Source organism: Crocodylus siamensis, chromosome 11, assembly GCF_052110815.1.
Source record: "Crocodylus siamensis isolate JL-2025a chromosome 11, ASM5211081v1, whole genome shotgun sequence".
Taxonomy (NCBI): domain Eukaryota; kingdom Metazoa; phylum Chordata; order Crocodylia; family Crocodylidae; genus Crocodylus; species Crocodylus siamensis.
In genome coordinates, this window is record NC_143405.1 from 64208381 (window position 1) to 64232737 (window position 24357).

General features: G+C 46.9%; 1 protein-coding gene across 11 annotated transcripts in view; it reads left to right on the forward strand.

The window, feature by feature from the left end:
* The window catches only part of CADPS (calcium dependent secretion activator), a 248776-nt gene that overhangs the window by 102477 nt on the left and 121942 nt on the right, over positions 1-24357 (forward strand). For all 11 annotated transcript variants that reach the window (XM_090022840.1, XM_090022841.1, XM_090022835.1 and 8 more), the window contains exons 5-7: positions 123-359; positions 1349-1470; positions 21627-21738. In XM_090022840.1, the coding sequence (XP_089878966.1) occupies positions 123-359; positions 1349-1470; positions 21627-21738 (471 nt within the window). The remainder of the gene's footprint in view (positions 1-122; positions 360-1348; positions 1471-21626; positions 21739-24357) is intronic.

The window sequence follows — 24357 nt, forward strand, 5'->3', positions numbered from 1 at the left end:
CATGGAGGGGCACTGCCAGGTTTTTTCTGTTGCATGACACTCAACGCCCAATGCAACAAGTGACTGCCGATTATCCATTGAATCTTAACAGGTGGGTTGGATGGTTTGTCTTTTCATCCTAGGAACGCAAGTTTCCAAAATTTGTATCCAAAGAAATGGAAAACATGTACATTGAGGAGCTGAAGTCATCCGTCAACCTGCTGATGGCCAATCTGGAAAGCATGCCCGTATCCAAAGGAGGCTCAGAGTTCAAGTTGCAGAAGCTGAAACGTAGCCACAACACCTCCATCATCGACATGGGAGAAGAAAACGAAAACCAGCTTTCCAAGTCAGATGTTGTACTCTCTTTCTCCTTGGAGGTAAAAGCTATAAAAACTTTCTCCAGTCCATTGTAAAATCTGCAGAGTTAGTGCGATTAATGGTTACTGCAAATGATGAGGATGGATACTACAATAGCAGCTTGTAGCAGCTTGAGGATGGGCAGAGATCAGTAAAACAATTTCGTACTGTCCGAGAGCGGCTGATTCTAAATGGCCATTTGGATGCCTCTGTTGTGTTGAAACTCAAGGGGGCTGGTAGAAAATCACTCAAAGTAGCACTATTAGGTATCATCTTTGCAATGGGAAACAGGGGCTGTACCACATGTGGCTACCTGGAGCCAAGCTCATGTCTGATGTAACTTCATCGAAAGCTTTGGGATTAATTCAGGGGTGAATCTGGCTGCCTGGTGTCTGTGCGCCATCTCAGAGATCTGCTAAGTCCCAGTCCCTTTCTGCAGTAATAAGGGGCTGATGGCTCAGAAATAGAAATTCAGGGGCAGAACATCCATCGGTGTGATTTCACACAGACATGTCCTTTATTACTGGCTCCTGCATTACAAATGCCTCTTGCTTTAGGTGTCTTTGCATTTGATTATTGCCAATTAGAGGTGTCACTTTGTTCCTCAGTGAGCCTTGCTTGAGAGCTGAAAAACTATTAGAGAAGTGCAGGGAACATTGTAAGTTTGGAAAGTGCCCTGCAAATTGGCTTGGCGGTTTGCGGGGGCGCCTTGTTATTTGCTCGTTCTTGAAGGCCAATGGGCAGGCTGCCCCGCACCCCCCCCACAATCTTAGCCTGGCTCCCAGAAGCCTCGAGCTCTTCACAAGAGAGATGCTGAGATGATACAAATGGTGATGCCATCACATTGTTTCAGCTTCTGGTGAAAATTGCTTTTTACTTTTCGGGACCATCTGTGCAAAGGCAAAAGGGCACTCAGCACCTCCTGAGGGAAGCCCTCCGGGTCTCAGGAGGCTGGCTGTGTTTGATCTTGCTTAGTCCTTCCCTCATGCATCCTCTGTCCACTCTGCAGGTCGTCATCATGGAAGTGCAGGGCCTGAAGTCCTTAGCTCCGAACCGCATTGTTTATTGCACTATGGAAGTCGAAGGTGGAGAGAAACTGCAGACCGACCAGGCTGAGGCTTCCAAGCCCACGTGAGTTATCTCCATTTATCCTTTGCCCTCCTGCTGGCTCGGCTCTACTTTGCTGTTGCCCAGCCCTGCTCTTTTGCATGCAAAACAAATCAGCTTGGGGAGCTTAGATCTGTGCTCATCGATATTCAGGGCAGAAAGAAGCGTTGGAACATGCAAAGGGAAGCGCTCTTTGTTTTTGTCCAGATGTGAAACCTGATCTTCCATGAAGGGGGGATTACCCTGGATCAGGTTTTGCATCTGAAACAGGTAAACTACACATGAGTCCTATTCAGGAGAGCCCTTAAAGACATGCCGGGGTATTACTGAGGGCACTGGGATGTAAGTAAGTGTGTGTGTGTGTGTGTGTGTGTGTGTGTGTGTGTACGTGCAAAGAACATGTTTCAGCACCTTGCTAAATGGGAATGGCATGTGTAGAGTGCAGCATGTGTGTAATTGTTCAGCTGCGGCTGTCCTGTGAACATACGTCCCTTGTCTTTGGAAGTGTTATGAGAAAAAGAAACCCGGCGGATCAAGGAGAAATGCCCTTTCCAATGACAGCAAGAAAAGGGGACTGAAAATGTGTAGGTGTAGGAGGGCAGAGAAAAGAGAGAGGTGAGGCTTTCAAGTCCTGGGAAGAAATACCGGTATGGAGAGAAGGGATGGAAATTGGTGGCTGTGTAAAAACATGCCTAGACAGCACTCTTTACCTTTCACCCCTTCCCTGCCTCCGTGTCCTCTTCCAAAAATCTCCTTCCCCCTGTTATCTCCCATCCTAGCCCCCCCTCTATTAAGCATCAGGGCTCAGGGCCAGTTTTAAAATGTTTTTATACTGCAGCACATCATTACAGAGTATATGCACATGCATGTACATGCACACACCCGTGTCTTTATACATGCATGTAAGCATCATCTTGATAACTGCAGATTTAGCAGTCAGCTTTGAGGGTCTTGACTGTTATGCACACCTCGGAGCAAGTGCTCCATGTCTGGAGAGGGTCCAACTCCCTGTGGGCACCTGCACCCCAGCCAGCCCAGTCCTTTTCCCCTCGGGATCCCAATCCAAGTTTGAAACTTTCCAGGCCAGCCTGTCTTCCTGGGCTCTCACACGAGCTGACTTTGTGCTCTTTTTCCGATCGGCGCAGTTACAAGCCGCCATGTTTCAGGTCACGTGCTCAAAACCCAGTGATGTCTTGCCTTCAGCAATATGTGCACTGGGGCCCCGTGATGCAAAGCACCTGCTGTAGCATGATCTGAACCCACCCCTGGGTGCACACTCCATTGGCTTGTGGTCATTGTTGTTCTCACTCGGTTGTTTTGACCCAGAAGCTCTTGTAAGAATTTGCTGTTCTCATCATAAAAAGCAATCTTCCTATCCCTCAGGTTGCCATTAGTCCAGCAACGTGCATCTAGACAAGCTTTAATACTAACACAACTCCCCCTGCCATCAGATTTCCTCCAGTGTTAACTTAACACCGAGCCCTAGAACGTGCTTTGTACTGTTGAGTCTCCAAATGCCTTCATTCCTCCATCTCTGCCCTTTCTTAGCCCTCTGGCAAGCAGGAAGCCCAAGCCCAGTTTTTGCAGTGGCTTCCTTGTGCAAAAGGGTTTGCCGAGTAGCTGCTGAGCGTGCCTCCGTCAGCCTTCATGCACATCCTCATAGTGAGCTGAGGGACTATCGTGGCCCCCTGGCAATGCTTGTTCTTTGAAACGCAAGGGGGACTGTCAAGTCTGGTTTGTCTAAACAAGATCTTTGTTGTTGATGCAGGAAATGATGGGCATCTTTTCTCTTTTAATTTTGGGTACAAGGCATTTGAGATGCTGCCTACATGGATATGAGTTTGTGTTTTCCAGTTAGTTCGTTATGGAGATTTCATATTTAAATGATATTCATGCTATACCGGTTGACGGTGCAAATTTCCAAGGTCAGACACAGCTTCCTGGAGAATGATGAGTTATGCCTAAAGCTTCAAGTTTCTCTTCTCCTGGGCACCACAAACCCCACTGGAGGGACAGCGGGACTGGACGAGGTGACCTAATGAGTCATATCCATTTCATAGATCTTTTATATGCTTTCAAGATGAGTTCAAAGCACACTGTTTCCTCTAGGTGACCATGATACAATAACGATTCATTAATACTTTTCAAGGCTCAGGAAAACCAGGTTTAACATCTTTGATCCAACAAGAAGCAAAAGCATCATGTTTCACTCTCAGTGGGTACGTAAATGCAGAATTCAAACATTTCCAAAACTCAGGAGGAGGTATAAACAGGAGCTGGGAAGAAAACAGGAAGTCTACTTTGCAAAAAGCAAAAAAAAAATTTTGAGTTGTCATTTGTATTTGCTAACTTTTATATAATGCGAATACTACTATATGCATGTGTATATATATATATGTAACAGGATTATTCAAGCTGAAAGTATCCAAAGCATGCTCCGTGCAGGCTGAAGGGCATCTGGACTCACTGTATTTTCCTGCAAGGGCTTTCAGATCAAATAGCCTGGCAGCCTTGTCACGAACACGCCGACACCATTGATGAACTGGCGCGCTGCGGTCTGACTGAATGAGCTGTGTGGTTCCACCTGGAGCATTTTCCAGCTCTCTATTAAAAATCACGGCAGCACAGAGGGCCATTAAGCTCCAAAGCACACCGCCTGCAACAAATCCGATGCGAAGGCCTACGTGAGTTTTAGGATTGTATTTTGTTGCCGTTGTTTATTTGGAAAAACCCGTTTTCTGGGGAGGGATTAAAACGCAGCGACTCGGCCGCAGCTGCAGACTTCCACGCTCGCCCAGCCGCACCGGCAGCACCGGAGCGTTGTTCCACAGGCGTTTGTTTCCTTTCTGACAGCAGAAAAGAAGCTGACACCGCACCACCCTTGCCCTTAGCCGCGCCAGGTCCATGTGTACATGCTGCACGCCTTTTCAAAGCGATGTCACTGACCAGCAAGGGCATTGCAGCCAGCCAGACGCCTCAGAAGCATCCTCCACCTTGGAGAAGGCAATGGCAGGGCTGTGCTGGGAAGAGGATTTCCAAAAGAGTCTGCCGTCATTCTTGTTTTTTGCTGCTTCGGTGGAAGCCACTAGGCTCCACTGAGAAGGAATGATGCCTGCCTGCTTTGCAGAGCACGTTTGGACCGGTCTGCATGTCGGGCTCTGCGCCTGCAGCCCTCCCTGAAAGAAATCCTAGCTCAGGCAAGCGTTTCCCTGGCCCCCAGGGGACAGCTCTTGGGAGAGATCCTTGTGTCGATAAGGTCTGCAGGACTCAGCCCTTGAGCAGGGTTATTTTGGGCCGTGATGAAATGAACTGTCTGAACACAAAGCCGCCTGCCCTTAGGATAGCAACCAGGGCAGAGCCGTGCCACACATCTCCTGTACAAAGCATGCTGCCCACCCCAGCTTCCCCCAGAAGGCTAAGCCCAGTTCAAGATCTGAGCCCTTATTGCCAAGGCTCCCCCTGGTCCAGGCTTGACACCCGCAGTGTCCAGACAGAGCTTGGTGGTGGCAGCTCCGCTCCATGACATAAAGATGCTTTCTGTCCCAAAGTACAATCCATCCTGCAGAGAGTTACAGCGAACTTGCCAGGGCACCGTGGACCTCGCCCTTTTCCAGTCCAAGGGCCTGGCATGCTATTTGGACTTTGCCTTCACACTTGCACACAACTTGTCTCTCTCTCTCACACACACACACGCACACGGCCTTGACAGCGGGGATGTGAAAAACAACCCTCCTACTACCACAACTCTTCAGAAAACAGCACACCTTATTGAACACACAGTTCTCCCCCAGGGGAGGGGATGGGGGACTGGATGAAGCACTGGGCTTACAGTTCTGCATCAGGCTCCACTGCTCTGAGCACTGCCCACCTCCGCAAGAGACGGTCGTGGATCCAGAGCGCGAACAGGTAGGTTTTTCTCTAGCATTCAGCACTGACTGAACTGTGCTACCATCCAGCTCCAGGGGAGATTTGCCTATTTTTAATTATCCCATTGGCTGCAATAAGCAGCAGTCTCTAAGGCACGGAGGAAACTTCATCCCATTGCCTTCCAGTGGGAAGCATTCAATCGGTGGTCCCACCAGGTGCTTTTCAGGGAGGGGGTTAAAGGAAGCTTTTGCTTTGCTCTCTAATCTGCTGGGGTGTGAAATTGTCCCATGGCTTGGAGTGGCAGCGTTCCCCCTTGCTGCTCCATCGCGGCTGAGCACAGGCTCTCCACCGCCCACGCTGCTCCATTTCAGCCACAATCCTTTCGCGGCAGGATTACTAGATTCAGCACCTATATATAGCACGGCACATTTTTAGAGCGAGAGTCAGAGCTGAAATAGCAAGGGGCGGCGCAGATCAGAACCGCAGTGCACTCGCAGCATTGTTCTGGGAAAGTGCACTGAGACAGAGCCAGGATTGGGATGAACTGAATGCTACTGTCAGGAAGATCACCAGATCGGTGGATTCCCCATCACACCCATTCGGTCCCCTGGACTTGGGCTGATGTTTGCAAATTGGGATTCACTGAGTAGGTAGAGCTGGCAGCTGTAACCTCAGCCCTTGAAAATCACCTTGAGGATCACATGAGCTCCGCAGCAAAAAGGGACACAAAGCGTCCTAGCTCTCAAGGTGGAAATTTCCTTCATGGATCAATCTTCTGTGCAGCCACAAAAAATCCGCTCTTCTCATGGATTCAGGCAGTCTGCCTCCCTCCCAAGCACTGGATGCTGTAGTGCAACTATTGCTACAAAGTGAAGGATGCCCCAAAGCTCCCAGATTAAGAAAATAATAAACAATAATTTATTAAATAAAATAAATAATAATAAATTAATAAAGTAATACAAGATATTAGATTTACCCAAAAAGTCTTGTCTGCCTATGTCCTTAGACCGACACAGCTACGACCTACACCCCCAGTGTAGTCAGTGTCCTCTTGATACGGTTACGTGCAGATGTCGCTGGGACTATCTGATGACAGCGAAACGTGAATTAAATCCTCTTGTTATTAGGTTATATATTTATAAATAAAATAATAAACCCATAATTGGTTGGAAATGCTTCACACGGTGCAGGGCTAAAGTTAAGAGAGCTATGCTGACTTAAGTGAGAGGAGAATTTGGCGTATCAAAACCCAGCCATTTGGGTTTATGACTTGGTCATTTGGTCCTTTCCTGACATAGGGCATCATGTTTATTCCTGTCTTTGGGCTCAGCTCGGAGGCTAGTGGGTCCACAAATGCAGCCTGTCCTGTATGTCCAGAACCTAGCCCGATGCGACTGCTTGCACCCGAGGCTCAGAGGTACCAGAGGAAGGCTGTGCACTTCTGCCAAGTCTGAAAGCTAGTCTCTGTATCCTCGAGTGCCACCTGCTGGCATTTTGTCTATCAGCGATCTCTGCACACATGCACAGGCGCGTTGTTCCCATGCACATACTAGTGGTTTCTCAAGCCACCAGTTTTGCAGCGGGGAGCACTGAGACCACTCGGCCACCTCTCTGGGCAAGGGCAGAGAGATCACCTGGGGGCAGCGGCTTCAGATCTCTCAGCCAGTGATCAAAATAGTCGTCATCCGTAGCCACCGGTAATCGAAGTAGTTGTCATCCATGCTGGCTTCACTGCTTTTTGTGGGGTTGCACAGGTCGCCGAGTAGATGGTCTTTGCTCTTCCGGTACAAAAGTCAGTCAGGACGGGTTGGTTTCACGTTTCTAAATAAAAATTAAATTTGCTTTCATCGCAAAGCCCCAGGTAGAATTCACAACCTTGGCTAAAATCAAATCACCAGAAAATTAAAAATGAGAAGTTTGCTGTTTTCTCCCCCTGCCGCCTCCCTTCTACAGCTCACTTCAGTGTTCAAATGAACTGCCTTAATTACACAAAATAATTGGATCAGCATTTGAGCTGCCTAGTTTCACGCTGGAGTTTTACAGATGTTTGCAGTTTTGTTTCATTAGGGATTGCCTGGAGCCTTCTGCAGGCGTAAAGATTTGCTGGTCAGAGCGCAGTCTTTTCAGAGAGAGCTAGTGCTGAACAGGGTCCCTTGCAAATGGAGAGGGTTTTCGTCTTCAGCATCTGTAGGAGACTAATGCTCCCCGCTCACTCAAAGCTGATGAGTAGCTCTGCACGTGTGAACCTCACCATCCTGCGGTTTGTTCAGAGATGTGGAGCTGGTTGAGGGTGGTACGCGCTGGAGGGCAGATGAAGCTCCAGGGATGATGGCAAAGGTGATTTTAAACTCCACCATGGCCTGCATAGGAGTTGTGCTGATGGAGTCTGTTACCGTGTTAGTCCAGCTCTGTGGCCTCTCCCTGGAGCTGCAGGGCCCATTGTAAACTGAGGCTCTCGTAAACTTGAGGCCAGTCTGCCCCTTGGCACCTGCTAGTGCAAGAGGATGCGGTCCTGACAACACACGTTCAAAATGGCATCAAAAGTCCTGCACACATCCTTGCACATAACCAGGTTCCTTTCACGTAAGCGCCGTTGATCCCTTTGAAGTAAAAGGGGATAATCTATCGAGCCGGGCCTGGACCGCAGTGTACCGCAGTGAGGTCCACTGTCTTGCAAGCCAGCACTTACCCTCCCACCCTTTGGAAGGCGTTCATGGCTTGGAAAGAAAGTTATTTGGCCTACGTGGGAATGGCTCTTTCTGGAGGATATCCTCCTGGATTTGTTTCTGTCTAAATCTGGTAGTACTGCTCTCCAAATACCATTTCTTGCAGTGATTGTATTCTTCACAAAAGCTCCTGGGATTCACATTATTACATTTCCCTCTTTGGAAATGGCAACTTTTGAGAAGTCATTAAAAAAAACCGAAGGAAGGGGGGAAAAAAACCCTCCTGAGCCTCTTTACTATTACTCGGTGACAATTGAGTGAGCTGCTGTAGGAAGCCTTCACTAGTGTGCTGCGATGGCCTGGTTAATTAGGGATTCAAAATCTCTTCTGTTTGCTTCCAGCTGATCTGCAGGGTTTTCAACTCCTCGGCACAAAGGCACCCTCTTCCCTTTTGATTTCTGTAAAGCTGATTATGTTTTTCCTCTTGGCCTCTATTGTAGCTGTTGTTAGTCTGAAAAATGACTGAAAAGTTGGTATCAAAATGGAAAAATCTCTCTGAGAGACTGGCACCGTGGAACTGAAATCTCCTCTGATTATCAGGTTCCTGAGGGCAGATTTGACTCCTTCGATCCTGTCTCTTTTCTGCTTTACCTTTCTGGTCAGTCCCAGGAAATATTTAGCTCCAGTGCATGTGCAGAGGTGCCCGGCCATGGGTGTGCATACTGAGCACTTGCTACAACCAAGGGACAACGTTATTTAATGAGCAAGACTGGACTTAGCACAGGGATAGAGACCACGCGTACGGGGTCCAGACCTGGCTTGCTGTTCCCAGCTCTGCTACTGGCCAGGAGGCAAGTCACTTCACCACTCCATGCCTCAGTTTCCCTCTCTGTAAAATGCTGCTAGTGATGCTTTTTCTTTGCAAAAAAGCTTTTACAGCCAGTGAGAGAAAGTGGTCTGCTCTGCAAGAGCTTGGGATTTCATCGTATTGCATGGACAGAGTCCAGGACACACATCCCCAGCGGGAAGCCTGAGGAAGTATGGTGATGAACACGGTGTCTGTTTCCCCTCCATCAGGCTCTGCTCTGGCCGGGCAGGTGGAAGGGGACAGCAAAACCCAGGACCCCACTCTGCCCCCAGCAGCAGGATCTCAAGAAGGCTGTGTTGGAGCAAACCCATGCAAAGGCCCCCCGTGTCTGCCATGGGGGCTCAGTATATAGGGGTGAAAATGCCACACGGTCCTATCAAGCTGTCCAGTATACATCATCCAAATCAGCTGCTGTGCTCTGATTAAGAGCCACGTTTTCCTAGCAGCACTCTGTTTCTTTCTACGGTGATATTATTTCAGCGTGTGATCAGTGGTGTTAAGTGTAAATAATCACTCCGTAAACTGTGAATGTCTCCCAGGCGGGTGCGATGGGGCAGGATTTTACTAAAATGATTTGGCAAATGGGAAAGGTGGGTTTGCTGAGTATGTGCATTAAACCAGGTACATGCACCATATACAGCTGGTGAAGGCGCAGAGACCCAGCATCCGCTCTTACTGTCTCCAGGAAAAAAAAACAGCTCATTTTTATTTTAAATCACGTATGTTGCAAGCAGCTTTGCAAACCCAGCCACTTTTTCATCCCCCAGTGAAGGTTTATTAGGGTTACATTTACATTTCCCTCTATCAGGCCTTCTCCCCTGATTGCAGTGTCCAACTCAAATGCAGAGCATTTGGGAAACAGGAGGATTTAAACAGTGCTGAGCTATAGAGCCGCTCCAGTTGTTCTCAGTACTCAGTGGAGTGGAGTGGATGGTGTCGCTGTAACTTCTCTGCAAAGTCATTTTCAGGATCTGAGCAGCAAAAGGCAGTTTTTGAGGAAATAGAAGAGCAAATCCTGCCATTAAAAGCACTAGGCACAGCTCCTGCTAGTTTTAGACAGGAGGGAGAAGTCTGTGAAGGCCAGCACTACCATCTAGCGGCTGAAAGACATCACCAAGGACTCCAGTAAAGTTTTATCTGTTAACAAACCTTTAGTATACTGTGGGTACGCACCATGCTCAATAAACCGTTCAGCTGAAAATGAGCTACATACCAGGACACTTCAGTTTGTCTCATATAAAGACCATCGTTTTGTAGACTCCTCACGCTGCTTGTCCAAGGTAAGGTACCCAACTGAAGGAAATTGGAGGGGAAAAGGAAACACAGTTAAATACAAATGAAGTCAACGCCGCTATCTTCCAGAAATCCACCGTTAAGCCATAGATGCCCGCCCCCCGTAAGGCAGCTCTTTAATGTATAATATATAACAAGATGCATTGCTTCAGTGTAATGCAGCAGCACCTGTGCAAATTCATTGTTGCTTAGCCTAGAAAAGCACAACCAAGTCTTTCTACACTCCATTTTGGGAACAATGCTTTACCTCTCTGCTTAGGCTCCCCGGAGATCAATTTAGTACAAGCAATCATTTGTCAGTCTCCTGCTCTATGAAATCCTGACAAAGAAACAGTCCAAAGAGCCTTTTTTTCAGGCAGATCGCTTGATGGTTGGTATTATTTAACGACTGTCATGAAAACTCTGAAATTGTTGCTTTACAAAATGCATCTGCTCCCCACCCTGACCCAGTCCGTTGTGAATTGGCAAGAGGGAGGATTTGTCATCAGTGAGAATAGTCTTTGATTGTGCATATGCGTTTCCAACAAATTCCCGTCTGACTTGCACAGAACTTCAGCAGGCAGGAAATTATACCAGTAAATAGCCTGTCAGAGCTTGCTGCCAGCCACGATCAAGTATATTAAAGGCATTTCACAGTGACTGCATCTACCACCTCTGCTCTGTCCCTTGAAATGGGGGTATCAGTTGGTCACGATGTCAGCGATGCTGGGCACCTAGGAAGGAGACAGAAGATGAGGGAGGAGGGGCAGGTGCACACAGTATTATACATTCATAGTGAAAACCTCCTCCTTTGGGAGTCAGATAAGGACCGGCTGCTAGGCTGGCCCCATCTCAGGTTCAGGCTAAGTGATGGTGAGCCAGCGGTTCAGTACTTTAATGAAAATTTGATCCATACAGAATCCCTTCTGTATCTGATGTAGCCATATATGTTTGTCCAAATAGCCCTTTTTGTCCAGATGTAAGCCCCTTGCAAGGAGCAGGGGGACAGCAGCCGGCGCAAGGAGGTCTTGATTTTGGTTGGTCTCTTGCTGCTACTGTGCTGAAATTCAATTGAAACTTCATGGGAGTAGACGGCCTCTCTGTACTGAAAGCAATTTTTGCCTCTCCAATGCTCTCATTTCTTGTACAGGTGCTCCTCACTTAACATTGCCTCAGTTAACGTTGCTTCATTATTACGACACTGATCTATTAGGGAACATACTCGTTTGTAGTCGTGCAAAGTTTGGTTATAACATCATTGGGCCGCTGCCTGCTAGTAGGTAACTACTGTGACGTAATTGGATTTGCTTAACGTCATTTCACTTAAAGTTGCATTTTTCACGACTGTAACTAGCCAGGAGTAGCTGTACTTCGGTGGCAGGTGAGCATGAGTTGATATTTATATTATGTGTGTATGCCCACGTGTGTGCAGCGAGACCAAGGAAAAAGATCGTTCAGTTTTCAACATCTACTACCATTAATTAGATATCCTTTTTTTTTTTCCTTTTTATTGTCCATCTAGCCTTGAACCACAGCATTCCCCAGCTGTCCCCACGTTCAGTCTATCGATAGGCCTAGCAGGTTATCAAGGGTTGATTCATGGCACAGTGATACGATTCAATTGTGCTTATTCATTATTTATAGAATCACAGGCTTCAACATAATGGCCGTATCAGGTTACAAGAGCAAGCTCACTGTTATAAATTAAATAGAGATTGACTAGAGTGTGCCAGCCACAGCAGTCTGTGAATGAAAGCATTGAATGTGTTCAGATCTTTGCTCTCTACTGTAAGGTCACAGGTAGAAATATTTTCTCTAGCAGACTTTGCGACCCAGAGGTGAATAGAGCTGACAATTAAATCAAGTGATACTCCTGTTAATACAGTCTGGTATACTGCAGGCTTTTTTTTTTTTTTTTGCAAGAACACAGTATTGGCTCGTATTCAGTTCATGATCTAACCACCCGGCCCTTCTCTGCAGTACTGTAGCCTAGCTAGTCGTTCCCCAGTCTGTATTTGTATATACACCCCAAGGACTTTGCACTTGTCCCTGTTGACTCTCACCTGATTGATTGCCAGCCTATTCAGGTCATTCTGGATCCTAGCCCTACTCCCAATTTGGTGTCATCTACAAATTTGCTAAGTGTATACTCAATCCCATCATCCAAATCATTAATGAAGATATTAAACAATACCAGACCCCTGCGGAAACCCCACTTGATACCCCCTCCCAACTAGACGTTGAGCCATTGATGACTACTCACTGAGTACAATGGTCATCGAAGGAAACCCGGTTGGTCAAGCAGGACTTGCTGGCTGTTCCTGATCACCTTGTTCGCCTTCGGGTGCTTCACAGTGGATTCCTTGAGTATCTGCTCCATGATCTTTCCACGGGCAAAAGTCAGGATGACTCGTGTGTACTTTCCCAGATCCTCCTCCTTCTCTTTCTTGAAGGTGGGCACTATGTTCGCCCTTTTCCAGTCATCTGGGTCCTTGCCCGACCTCCAGGAGTTGTAAAGAGGATAGCGAAAGGCTCTGAAATTACCTTGGCCAGTTCTTTCCTGTGCCCTAGGGTGCATCCCATCCAGAAAAGATTGCCATCGCGTCACAAGGATTACAGCTCAGGGTGGGGACAGATGAACAAATTAGCCCAAGTTAAAAGATGGGAGGGGGCAGTTTCCACACCTCGGCTGCTGTGCAGTAGTGTTTTGGTGTCTGATCTATGCCTTGGGGAAGTAGAAGCTTTCAAGTTGCATCTTTTGGGAATAAACTATCCCCGTTTCCCTCTCACTTACTGCAAGAAAGAAAGGACACACAAAACAGTGACTGGAAGTCAGCTCACACACAGTAAATCCTTCCCTTCCTCCAGGTGTATAGTTCACAAAACTTACGTGAAGGGGGGGAGCAATGGATGCAGCGATGCTTTCCCAGATTCATTTTTTCTATTTAACATATCCCATTTTACAAACAAGGGTGTTTTCTCCAACAGAGCTTCCTTTTGGCCTATTTGACATAAAAGATGTTAAACCAGCACTTTCCAAACCTGGCTGCATGCAGCGTATGCTTCATCCAGCTGCCTTTCCCTGATACAACACGCAGCCCATAGCTCACAAGAGTTGAGGCTGTTCAGCTCCTGTTTGGTGCCTGGCTTTCAGATGTAAGGAGCACCCAGCAGTTCCCCCTGAAGCCACCGAGGCAGCGGAGAGGCCTTAAGTGTAGACACCCAGATCCGAGTGCTTTGGATTTGCCCTTAGTAGACAGTACCTCTTTTTGACGGTATCAGATTAATCTTGTCCTGGATTACAGAATCATTAAATGAATTAAAGTGCCCCATTACAATAGCTCCAAGGGAACAGGATGGCATAATTGCTTCGCTAGATGATCTGGAGAGGGTGTTTAAAACAGGCTGTGAAGGCAGAACCCAAAAGCATGGACTCTTTTTGCTTCAAGTCATTCAGCTGTTAATAACTCTTCCCTCATGCTTCCATTCCCTGGAAAGACACGACTAGCTAGCTGGTGTCTGAAGCTAATTTTATGAACGATAATTTAATACACAGTGCACATAAACTGTGTACTTAGGCTGAATACAAATCATGTTTCAGTGACATGAATTATGCCCTTAGCTGAAGATCACTATGGCAACTAATGACATCATCCCAGGCTTCAACCTGCACTAAATCCATTTCCTAAGTGTCTTTATTTTATTGAAGTGGAGATCGTCTTGGCTTTATTGAGTAGAAATTTATAAGTACTGCCGTGTTGTCAAAGGTTTGCAATGTATGTTTACTGTCATTTGGAAAGGTTTATTCCCTTTGTGGCTAATGTTGTTCTCATGAAGAAAACCTAATGAAAATTGCTGTTTGTATTTGGCTGGTAACATTTGTTGATAACATATGGTCTGGGCACGCTTCAGCAAATACGAAGGTTTTAATAGTAAACAGAGATGCAAGTTGTGTAAAGCAGCTGCTGTCAGAATACACACAGTGCACGTGTGGGTGTCTTCTTCCACGTCCCCCCCGAGCATACTTGTCCATTGTCTTCCTCGCTTTCCCCATGGGAGCAAACTGACAATGCCTCAAAGTTTTTGCTTTTTTGGAGAGGGGGAAACACAGCCTGTGCCTTTGCGCCACAAAAGAAGTAAGGTTGTTTCCTGCTTCTCAGGTGTAAAACACCTGTTAAAGAGCTGGTGGTGAGAAAGCCCTAACACTTGGGGACCCTAATGGAAACCACTGCTATCAGATACTTTGGGCAGTTCGATGCCCCGGCATAAAAAATTAAATGTGTTTGCATTGGGTGGTATGCTGACCCCAGGTAGGAAGTTTCAGATCCAATCCGACCAGGGGAAATGCCTGGTTTACCCAGGTCTGTCCTGACTATGCGGAGCCCACAGATAGTAAATGATGTTCAGAAGGCGGTAGAGCATGAAGCCACATTACGGCATGCACAAGGAGAGGGTTATTATGTTTCCTGGTATCTATCCCATGCAGAAAACACCATTCAATGCTTATGTATGAGAAGCATAAACACTCAGGGCTAGATCTGCATCCATCCTAAATTTGATTTCCAGGGAGAAACACCAGTTTGTGTTAGCTGAGCATCGAGCCCCATGTTTGCATTTGAAATAGGAAAAGTGTAGGAGTGGAAATATAATGCTTAATAAATGCTCGGTTGAATACTTTACAAGATTTTATCGCACTTAAGGTGTGATTAAATTAGTGCATGATTACTGAGGGCACTGATTGACAGCTGGCTTCACCCACTCCATCACTGCAGATGTGTTTGATGCGACACAAGATTTAGCTGGTTTCCTGTGGTTTATCATGTACCTCTCCTGCACCCCTGGTTTTGTTGGACCTTTTGCCCGAGCATGGGATGAGTCTTCAGGCTCTCTGTTTTTGTAACGTCTGTCACGCTGCATTTCTAGGGACGGTGCAGGTCAAGAGTTTTGGAGCTTAGAGTGACCATGTCTAAGCTGCTAGGCTCAAATCCAGGCATTGGAGTAAATGGGCAGGTTTTTCAAAATGACTCAATCCCCAGCTGTTTCTCCCAACTTCATTGGGAAGGGGAACGTGTTCAGTATGTTTCCAAATTAAGTGATGGTTTCTGTTGGCAGCTAGATATGGACCAAGGACCCCAATTTCAGATATTTGCTGTTGTGGCCTCTCCAAGTTCTCCTACCGTTCCTTGAATCATCTCCATCACTGCACCTTCAATCCCTTGTGAAACCCAGGGTTTTCCAAAGCCTCTTCAGTTACTCCTTGGCTTTTTGTGCCCCTGCAGCTGTGTCCTTTGCTTCCCCAGCCATTCCCAGTGATAGCTGTAGCTGAAGTCCTGGGGAAGTCCTTGTGCTGCAAGTAGCAGTGAAGGCCCTGTACTGCTAACACTTGCTGTAATGGGAGGTTGCTCATTTTGGAAGCATGTTGCTTAGCTAACTCTGAAAGTCTCAGACACAACCACCCCCCTCCTTATTCTTGATGGCGTTCAGGGAGACTTCAGTTGGCCTGATCCTGATCTACACTGTACCAGTGTAAATGCAAAGTGAATCTGCACTATCCAGATCAGGTGTTTAGGGGGGCAAGTCACCACTTTGCAACAGAGAGAAGTCCATCGGCCTCTTTAGCAAAGACTTGGTTTCACCACTGCTGGAAGCTTCGTCTCCTGGGCTAGCGAGCTGCCATCCCTTGCAATGCAGTGACAAGTCGAGACACTTTGCAAAATGTATCTGAAGTTAATTGGACTATTAAAACGAAGATTGAAAATGTAAAAGCTTCCCTAGTCTTATAATGTAGAAATGGCCACAAATCACATGAAACCAAGTGTGTGCAAACCCCAGAGCTGCCAGAGGGAGAGGAGGTTCATAGCCTATCAGCAAAATTATTGTAAAAAAAAAAAATGGCTGGCCTTAAAAGATGACAAAACAATGTTTCATGCCTGAATCACAGCTACAAGCAGAAATACCCAAACCAGTCCTGCCTGTAGCTCCTCACTGAGACAAAATGAAGGCAGGTAAACTGCCTGTCTTAACTTCATCTGGAGACCTTCAGGAAGGAGGGCAGCTGCTGAGCCGGCTTGAGTTTCACAAAGTCCTTTCTGCCTGTGACTTTTCGAAATCAAAGCCCGAATTTCAGTTCTGTAACTTCTGAGGAACAGCCAGCACTGCCTCTTCCCAATGGCCAGGCCTAGGAGATTAACAGGGGGAAGCAGCCCAGGTGAAGATCACACAAGCATATTGATTTTGCTAGCAAAAGGTACAAGATGACCCGTTCAGGGTTTAGCTGTGCTACCTGGCATTGAGTGCTCAGAAGTGACAAGGTCCCAAAGGATTTCTGCATCTCTCCAAAGACCTGCAGGTTGTGGTTACTAATTACCCGACAGCTACCAGTATGAGGACCAGTGAAGTCGATCCTTTTATAAATTCAGCTCATTGCAGCCTCCTTACCCCAGAAGGGAAGAAGAGGTGACATTTGCCATTTCTGCATGGCCCAGGTAATGAGCCAGGCTTTGAGATCATTGCATTATTCCTAACCCCATCAGAGCAGGAAAGTGTGCAAGAGTGTTTCAGAAAATGCCTGTGTCAAAGAGGCAAAACCTGGGTCTGTTGTTGCAGTCAGGGTTAGGTACAAGGATTGCCTGCTTGGTAAATGGCTCAGGGGCTGGGGTCTCTTGTTCAGTATAAGGCATTGTGAACTGTTTCAAGCCTTGCAACTAACCATCACCCTTGTTTCTGTAACCAGTGGTTTGTTCTGCTGATTTATCCTATTTGTATTGGCGCCACGATGCCAGGAGTTTGGTTGACACTTCCACAGTGATTTATGGAGATGAGCTATTTTTGAATCTTCAGCACCTGAAGGCTGGGCTGGGGTCATCGTCTTTGACCATCAAATGCACAGCTGCCGTCCTGGGAAAAAGGAGATGGCACAGCATGCTGATGGTTGGCAAGAGAGCTGGGATGCTCGTTGCACGGCTTCCAGCTGATATAAACCTGCTCCTCCCAGAAGGGCACACCACGCCGAAGCTCAGATGCATCCTAGTGATTTGCTGGTAGGGGTTGGCGTGTCTAGGCAATGATTACAGCCGCAGCAAGCTTCTCACCAGGCATCTGAGATGCCGGTGACCCCATCCTCTGCTGGATTGCATGAGCAATCCCTCCTCACACCATGCTGCCACAGCTGAGATAAGAGCTAACTCTGTTATCTCATTAGCAGTCAGGTGAGTTCCTGCAAAATCTCATGTTGAGCTGCACATCCCCTGGACCCATCAAGAAGAGATGTCTGGAAGGGCCCTTCTGAGTACTCAAGACCTGTCCCTTATCATGTCGTTGCAGACAGCCACCTCATAAATCGCTTTATACCCTGATCATTCATCTGCATGGAGCTGTCATGGTACTGCCACTAGCACTTATCCCCATTTGTTTTGGATTTTCCCCTCGCAGGGAATACTTCTGAGCATTACAGCTCCTCTACAAATACTTTTCATCGCAGAGCGGGGAGGGCATGGAAGGAGCCTAAAAAAGTCTCTGCAAATAGAAATGAAAAAAGCTGAAAAGTAAATGGATGCTTCATAGCAGTAATTATAGGTACAGCTCATTAGTTAAGTATGATCCCCAGTTCCCATTAGAAGACTCTGTTTTCAGTTGCTGCGGAAAAATATTATGTGATCATATAATTAAGGACTGTGTCCTAATGCAGTATGCACGAGGAGCCTGAACTAAGCCTTAATTCTAGCAGTCTCTAAGGTTTGAGGACTTGGTTTTGTTTGCAACCTTTAATAGTTTTCTTCTTATGCAGTTTTTTGGGTTGTTTTTTTAAATGAGACTCTAGATAGAATATTTCAAAAATGTTTCCACAAACAACTTGGGAATCAGATTTTCCAGCGTAGAATTATGGTAAGAAGTAAAGAGCGGGATAGATGCATTCCCCCTGTTACAAATGTGAGCTAGAATAAGATTGCAGGTTTTAGAGAGGCCCGTACTGGTTTCTCACAGGCCGCAGAAGAGGCTCCGAACTCCTTGGCATCTCGTGTTGTTTTCAGAATCACCTAATGTGAAGCTTTTAAGATTAAAAGGGGAGCAGTTCTCAGCACTCACCGCTGCTTTGGGACAGGTCTAAGCAGATGGCTGTTGAAACAGTAGGAATAAAGATATTTTAAAGTGGCAGGTAAAATTGTGCAAAGGCCTTCTGAACAATAATTTGCTTGGTGTTGCTAGCTGAGCACAATCCCATGCCATTCAGACTTCCTTCATCAGTTCTCCCAGGGTCCACAGGCTCATTTCTGGAAAAGCCAGCCCGTCGCACTTTCCAGAACCGGCTGCCTTTTGAGCAGGATATGGATTCAGAGCCACAGCAGCAAGCATCCCATGTAAAACTGCAGGTACTGTGGCCAAAACCACATCAGTACCAAGATGAAGTGCTAGAAGTCATAACTTTTATCGTTGGCCTGTCTTCATGGCTATTCAAAAATGACATACAGCTGTGAAAAGGCCATTGGGACTCATGGTTTAATTCTTTTTTGCAAAAAAGTAGTTGGTCTAATAAAAGATATCCCCTCCACCATGAGTCTTGATTGCTGTTTCCTCTAGACCAGTATGACTACATCCTGGATACCTGATACAGCTGTGAATGCTTTTTGTTACCTTGCGTCATATTATTATAACATTATCGTATTATTATTATAATAAGATTATAATAAGATGTGTAATAATAATATTATATATCTATAATATAGTAGTATTATATTATAATAATATGTAGTATAGATTATGTTATAATAATATGTATTATTGTTATAATAATACGTATCGTATTATTATAATATTTTTGTATTATGCTGAAGTTTATCTTTGTGTCCCTGGTACTAGAAAGGTGGCAGATTTGCAGTTCTGAAACAGGGTGATTGCTTCTCTGGAAACCCAGGAGCTGAAAGTCTGAAATATCCCGTCTGGCAAGCAAGCTCTTTAAAAAGAAGACGAAAAATGTCTAGGTTGCTGGCTTAAGGAAAGCCAGTCCTGAAAACTCATCGATGTACATTAGTGCTATCCATTTACCTTGCGACTACTGCATCGTCCGTGCATGTCATTGCTGTATGTTTGAGAAGAGGACGTACGAGTGCAATGAGGACTGCAGACAGATGGAGCACGTGTGCTGTCCTAAAGAAATCACTTGCCCTAGCAGTCTGAGAAATGCTAGCGCTCTTGAGTTAAAGCAGGCAGTGAGCTATTGTCAAGGAAACACGCAGTTTGGAGCAACACTGCCTTTACTGGTAGACCTAAAATTAGACCTGCCATCTGTGTTTTGATTTCAGTGCTTGCGTATATGAGTTACCTGCCACCCTCTGCTTAAGGCAGGTGAGGGATTTAGGTATTTGCACAGCAGGAGAATTCTGCTCCCTACCCAATACTGCAAAAAATTGGAGGAAAGAGCTGGGATAAACCGAGCCAGCCTGAAATGTTGCGTTGGCACGTAACTAAAGCCACCCGAGCTCAGGATCCTGGCCTGTTTGTATCGTGGTTTGGGCCTGTCTGGCTAGAGCAGGAGTCTCTTCTTGCAGCAGATTCAACCTGTGCTAAGGCCGAAGGTACCTGCCATTTCATAAGAGGCAAGGTTTCCATCGAGATTTGCATTTGTTTTGAGCTCCAGTCAGCAGATAAATGGATTTGGTGCATCTGCTTACAAGCTTGAGAGACTTGCTCACGTGGCTCCTCTTCCAAGGAGGATTTTTTTTTACTGATGATATCTCATCCCACCTTTCCAAAACCCTGGTAGATTTTTTTTTTCCCAGAGAAAAGGTCACAAAAAGCTGCTGTTTCACATTCTGCCTGTCATCCTTGTCACAGTCGCTTTCAGGAAAAGAGCTATCAAAAGGATGCTTTGTCCTGATTTATGCAGGATTTATTAAGCTCAAGGTGAGCTGCCTCTCTTTGCCATGAGAGACTCAAATTTCCTGGGACAAAATTTAAATGAGCTGAAAATCCTTCTCAGCCGTAATGACAGGTCCCCCATCTGTCCAGCATCTGGAGACAAGCATCTGCAAAGCAGCAACGTACAGGACGTGGTTGGTCTTCCCTAAATCTCTCTTCCCACCCAAACTTTAGTGCACTCTCAATAAAAATCAGTAACAGAAATAGAGCTGTTATTAGGAAGATTTTATGCCCGCTGGCTCCGGTGGACTCACGGTGAGTCCTTATACACTAAGTAACCCTGGCGAAGTCAGCAGGACCCCATAAATCAGGGAAACATTGGTTGCGGTGTGATTAACGGGAGACTGTAAATTGTCAAGAGCTGTAATTCAACTGCACATGTCAAAAACTAATGAGCACCAGGCACTTAGTGGTGCCACAGTCACTGTTTCTTTATACTTTGCTTACTCACGAGTATACAAAATGCTGCTATATATGGTGGGGTCTGCCTGAAGCTAAGACGATTTTTGCTAAAACTTGAAAGAGGCAAATGTGCGCTGTGACGTTAGCTCCTTTTCGGTTAGAGAGTAACATGAGGACTTGCTGGGCTCTGAAGTTGTCTATGGAAAGCAGTGCACTTGCCCTCTAGGCCAGTGTTCTCCAAACGTTTTTGATTGCGCACCCCTATCAGTAAAAAAATGTTGAGCACGCACCCGCAATATATGTATATTTATATAAATAGAAATAGAAGTTCTAATATTTTCTTAGATTTATGGATCGTCTTGCGCACCCCACTTTGGAGACCACTGCTCTAGGCCACTGCTTTCAATTCCAGGTTTGCGTCTGATGGATGAGTAGGGTAATGAATTGCACCAGCTCGTGCTGCGTATCATGAACCGGTGCCCTGGTGCCAGTACTTGGGTGAATGAGTATCCGTATCATCAGCCCCACCATCTCAATCAGAAGGACTTGGCCTTCTCATTACCAGTCTCTCCAGGCTAAACTAATCTGACTGCAGAGGCGACCACTGCAGCTGGCAGCTGGAGCCTGTAAGAAGCTCAGCATTGAAAAGCTTGCACCCCTCCGCTCCACTCTTCTCCACTCCACTGCTTCCTCAGCCATAGGGAAACAAAAAGGCTTAGAAAGAAGCAAGAGTCACATCCAACAAAAAAAAAGTGGGGGGTGGGAAGGGAAAGCTACATCAAGTAGGAGAAGGACATCAGGTACAAGGAACTGTAGATGTCTTGTGTGTAGAGTCACAAATGTCCTCTTATTCTGTAACTCTTGCACAGACTTGCATTGCACTGCAGCTTGATTACCGGGCTTTCTTTTGCTAACTTGCAAGCCAGATGCCAATAAATGAAGTTCTCTTCAAACTTGCCGTCTCGTGACTTCCAGGTCCTCCATTGTCTCCCACAAAGAGCCACAACTTTTCTAAGTATCTGTCTCGCATTTCCCTAACACGTTAATTAGCACGTTGTCGCTTACACTGTGGTACACTTTCCTGCATGTGTGACAGGCGGTGACGTCCCAGATGAACCGTGTCCACGCCCGGGTGGTGGCACAGCTCTACTGCTTTGGTGTCTAACCCTTTCCCCGGTTGTTTTTCACAGCTGGGGCACTCAAGGTGACTTCAACACGACGCACGCGCTTCCCGCGGTGAAGGTGAAGCTGTTCACAGAGAGCACTGGCGTGTTGGCTCTAGAAGACAAAGAGCTTGGGCGGGTAAGGAAATCTCACGTTTCTCAATGCCTCTTTCCTGCTTGGCTCAGGGGGCTAAGGGCACTGCAGTGGTGGCAAGCAGAGCCGTGGACACCACGCCACAAATAAGCAAGCAAACTAGAAATGGTGCTTTTCATTGCTAGAAACCAGCGTATCCCCTGTGTCGTCCCTGGTGCTGGCTTTGAGTGGCACTAGTTCAGCTGGAGCGAGCAAGTGTCGGGTATCTTTTGTGTGATGCTGGCAGGCCTGGTCCCCCCAGAAGGCACGCACGAAAATGCCCTTTGCCGAGCTAAAAGGCGAGATTGTTCTGAAGTAGAAAAGAGTATTTCAGGCTGGGCCAGGGGGTGCTGGGCTGCTTTCAAACACACTGGAGGAAAATAGCATTGAAGGGGCTGATAGTAGTGACTATTTAGGAGGGGGGAAATCCTGGCCTCGTTGAAACCTGTGACTCCCCCAGAGTCAGGACTTTGCTCTGGGAAGCACAGCCTTGCTGCAGACCTGGGAGGTCGGTGTCATCTGCCAGGGCTCTCATTAGCCAAGAATTTGGATGTTATGGCTTTTGCTACAGACCCCACTTTCTTCCTTCACCTCCCCACCCCTTGCTGCAATCCCGAACGTGGACCCCGGTCTTCGAGACGGATTGTCCTCCAGTGCCATTGCCGACTCCAGCATGCCCACGGAGAGTACTTTTCTGTTGCTTTATGACACTTCAGCGAGTCGTCATTGATTTTTTTTCACAGCCTGCAGCTATACAATTTGTAATTGGCAGTGAGCTCTCTGCCGTCTTTTCCTCCGCTCTTTAGGTATTTCAGTTTGGCACATCCACTGCAGCCATTTTTCTAAAAGTGAGCCCCCCTCCGCAGTCCAGGCCAGCGTCCCAGGTGCCTAGGCATAGCCTATAAAGTCCTCTTTATATTCCTCTGAACACAACGGATCTTCAAAACCTGATCAGCGAAAGCCAGCAGTGGGTGGTGGTGATGAATGTCCTGGCACATTTGAAACCCGCACACTCGTTTTATACCAGCCTCCAAGAAGCCATGCAATGATAACTGTTTTTGGTCTGAGCTGGAATGAAAGAAGCCCGTCTCATTACAGAAGCAAGGGGTAGTGTCAGATATCCCTGCACCAGCCTTGGAAGAGTTACAAAAAAAGAGCTAGGGGAAATAAAGAAAACCTCCCCAAAGAAGGGAGCGTGGCATTCACATGCCGCCCGTGCCTCCTGCATCACCACAATGTGCCGCATGCGATTTCCCAGCAGCAAGGAAGCCGCCTTACCTGCCAAGACCCACGGTCCATAAGTACAGAAGCATGTAAGTGCCATCCTGGGTCACACCTTGGTCCATCTAGCCCAGGAGCCTGTGTCCAACATTGGCAGAGGTGGACGCTTTAGTGGTAAAGCATTGAATATAGTCATCTGTCCCCTATTCATGACCCTTCCTGACATCCACCATTATTGATATAACAACACCGGGAAACATCTCCAACTAGTCTGTACAGTAGGTATGAATAGATTTATCCTTCTTGCATTTGTCTAGTCCCTTTTAGAGCCTGGCTCTGCCCTTTGCTTCTACCTTCTCCCACGGCAGAGCATCCCACAAGTACTTTCCCTTGTTAGTTTACTAATGTCAGTAGTATTCTGGGACTTGATGAGGAACAGTTCCCTTTGTCCGTGCCGTTCATGATTGTTTAGCCCTTTAAAATATAGTTTATATAGACCTCGCATGATTTTTATAGACCTAGACCTCTGGTTCTCCATCCTATTTCTGCCTGTGCTGAGCTTTCCATTGAGGGGTCTGCAGTGGCATCCAGCTCCTTTTTCCCTGTTTGTTGGGTTAGGTCCCACTTGCTTCGTAGCTCTTATTCCCGCTGAAGAACTGTGCTTCTTGCCAGGTGGCAATGGGGAGCGGTGCTGACTTTGCTAGTCCTAGGAGCAATTAACTTTGCCTGTTGTGAGGATAAAGAATTCAGCCCTCCCCTCCCCGCCCAAAGAGCAAGCCCAGTTGCCAGCAAAAGGCTGATGAGCCAGCTCCACTGATGCATTTTCACACTGAATTCAGCAGGGGACCATCACTCCCTTTCGGCCTCCTAAAACCTAAATCACGCTGACCAGCACCGGCGTGCACAGAGGGCGACTGGGTGATGTCTCTGGGAGCACGGCTCCTGGCGCGCCTGAGAAAGCCGCGTTTCGGAAAGGCTATGTGCCTGGATGTGCTGCCTTCTGTCTGCTGCCGATGCTTTTCCTAATGGATTGGTTTGGGAGTTATTTTTAATCTAATAATTACATCAGGAGCACGGTAAGGCCCTGATTGGGCTGTGCATAGAGACACAGACCTGTCTGAGGTGGCGCGGGAGGCAAGCAGAGGCTCAAAAAGAAAGGGAAGCTTAGGCACTTTCCTGCACAAAAACACCCTGTTCTTGCAGGCATGCTTTTGTGGTCTGACGAGAACTTACAAAGCTCGCTTCTCGTTGCAATAGCTAGCTTGGCAGCCGGCCTGTCCTACTCCCCACTTAGCTGCATCTGTTGGACGTGAGAGGTGGAAAAGCCTCACAAACCTTCAACTTCTGGACTCGAGAGGTGCAAGTCTGGGTTTTTTTAAAGCCAAGGTGCAAGGCTGGTTTTAT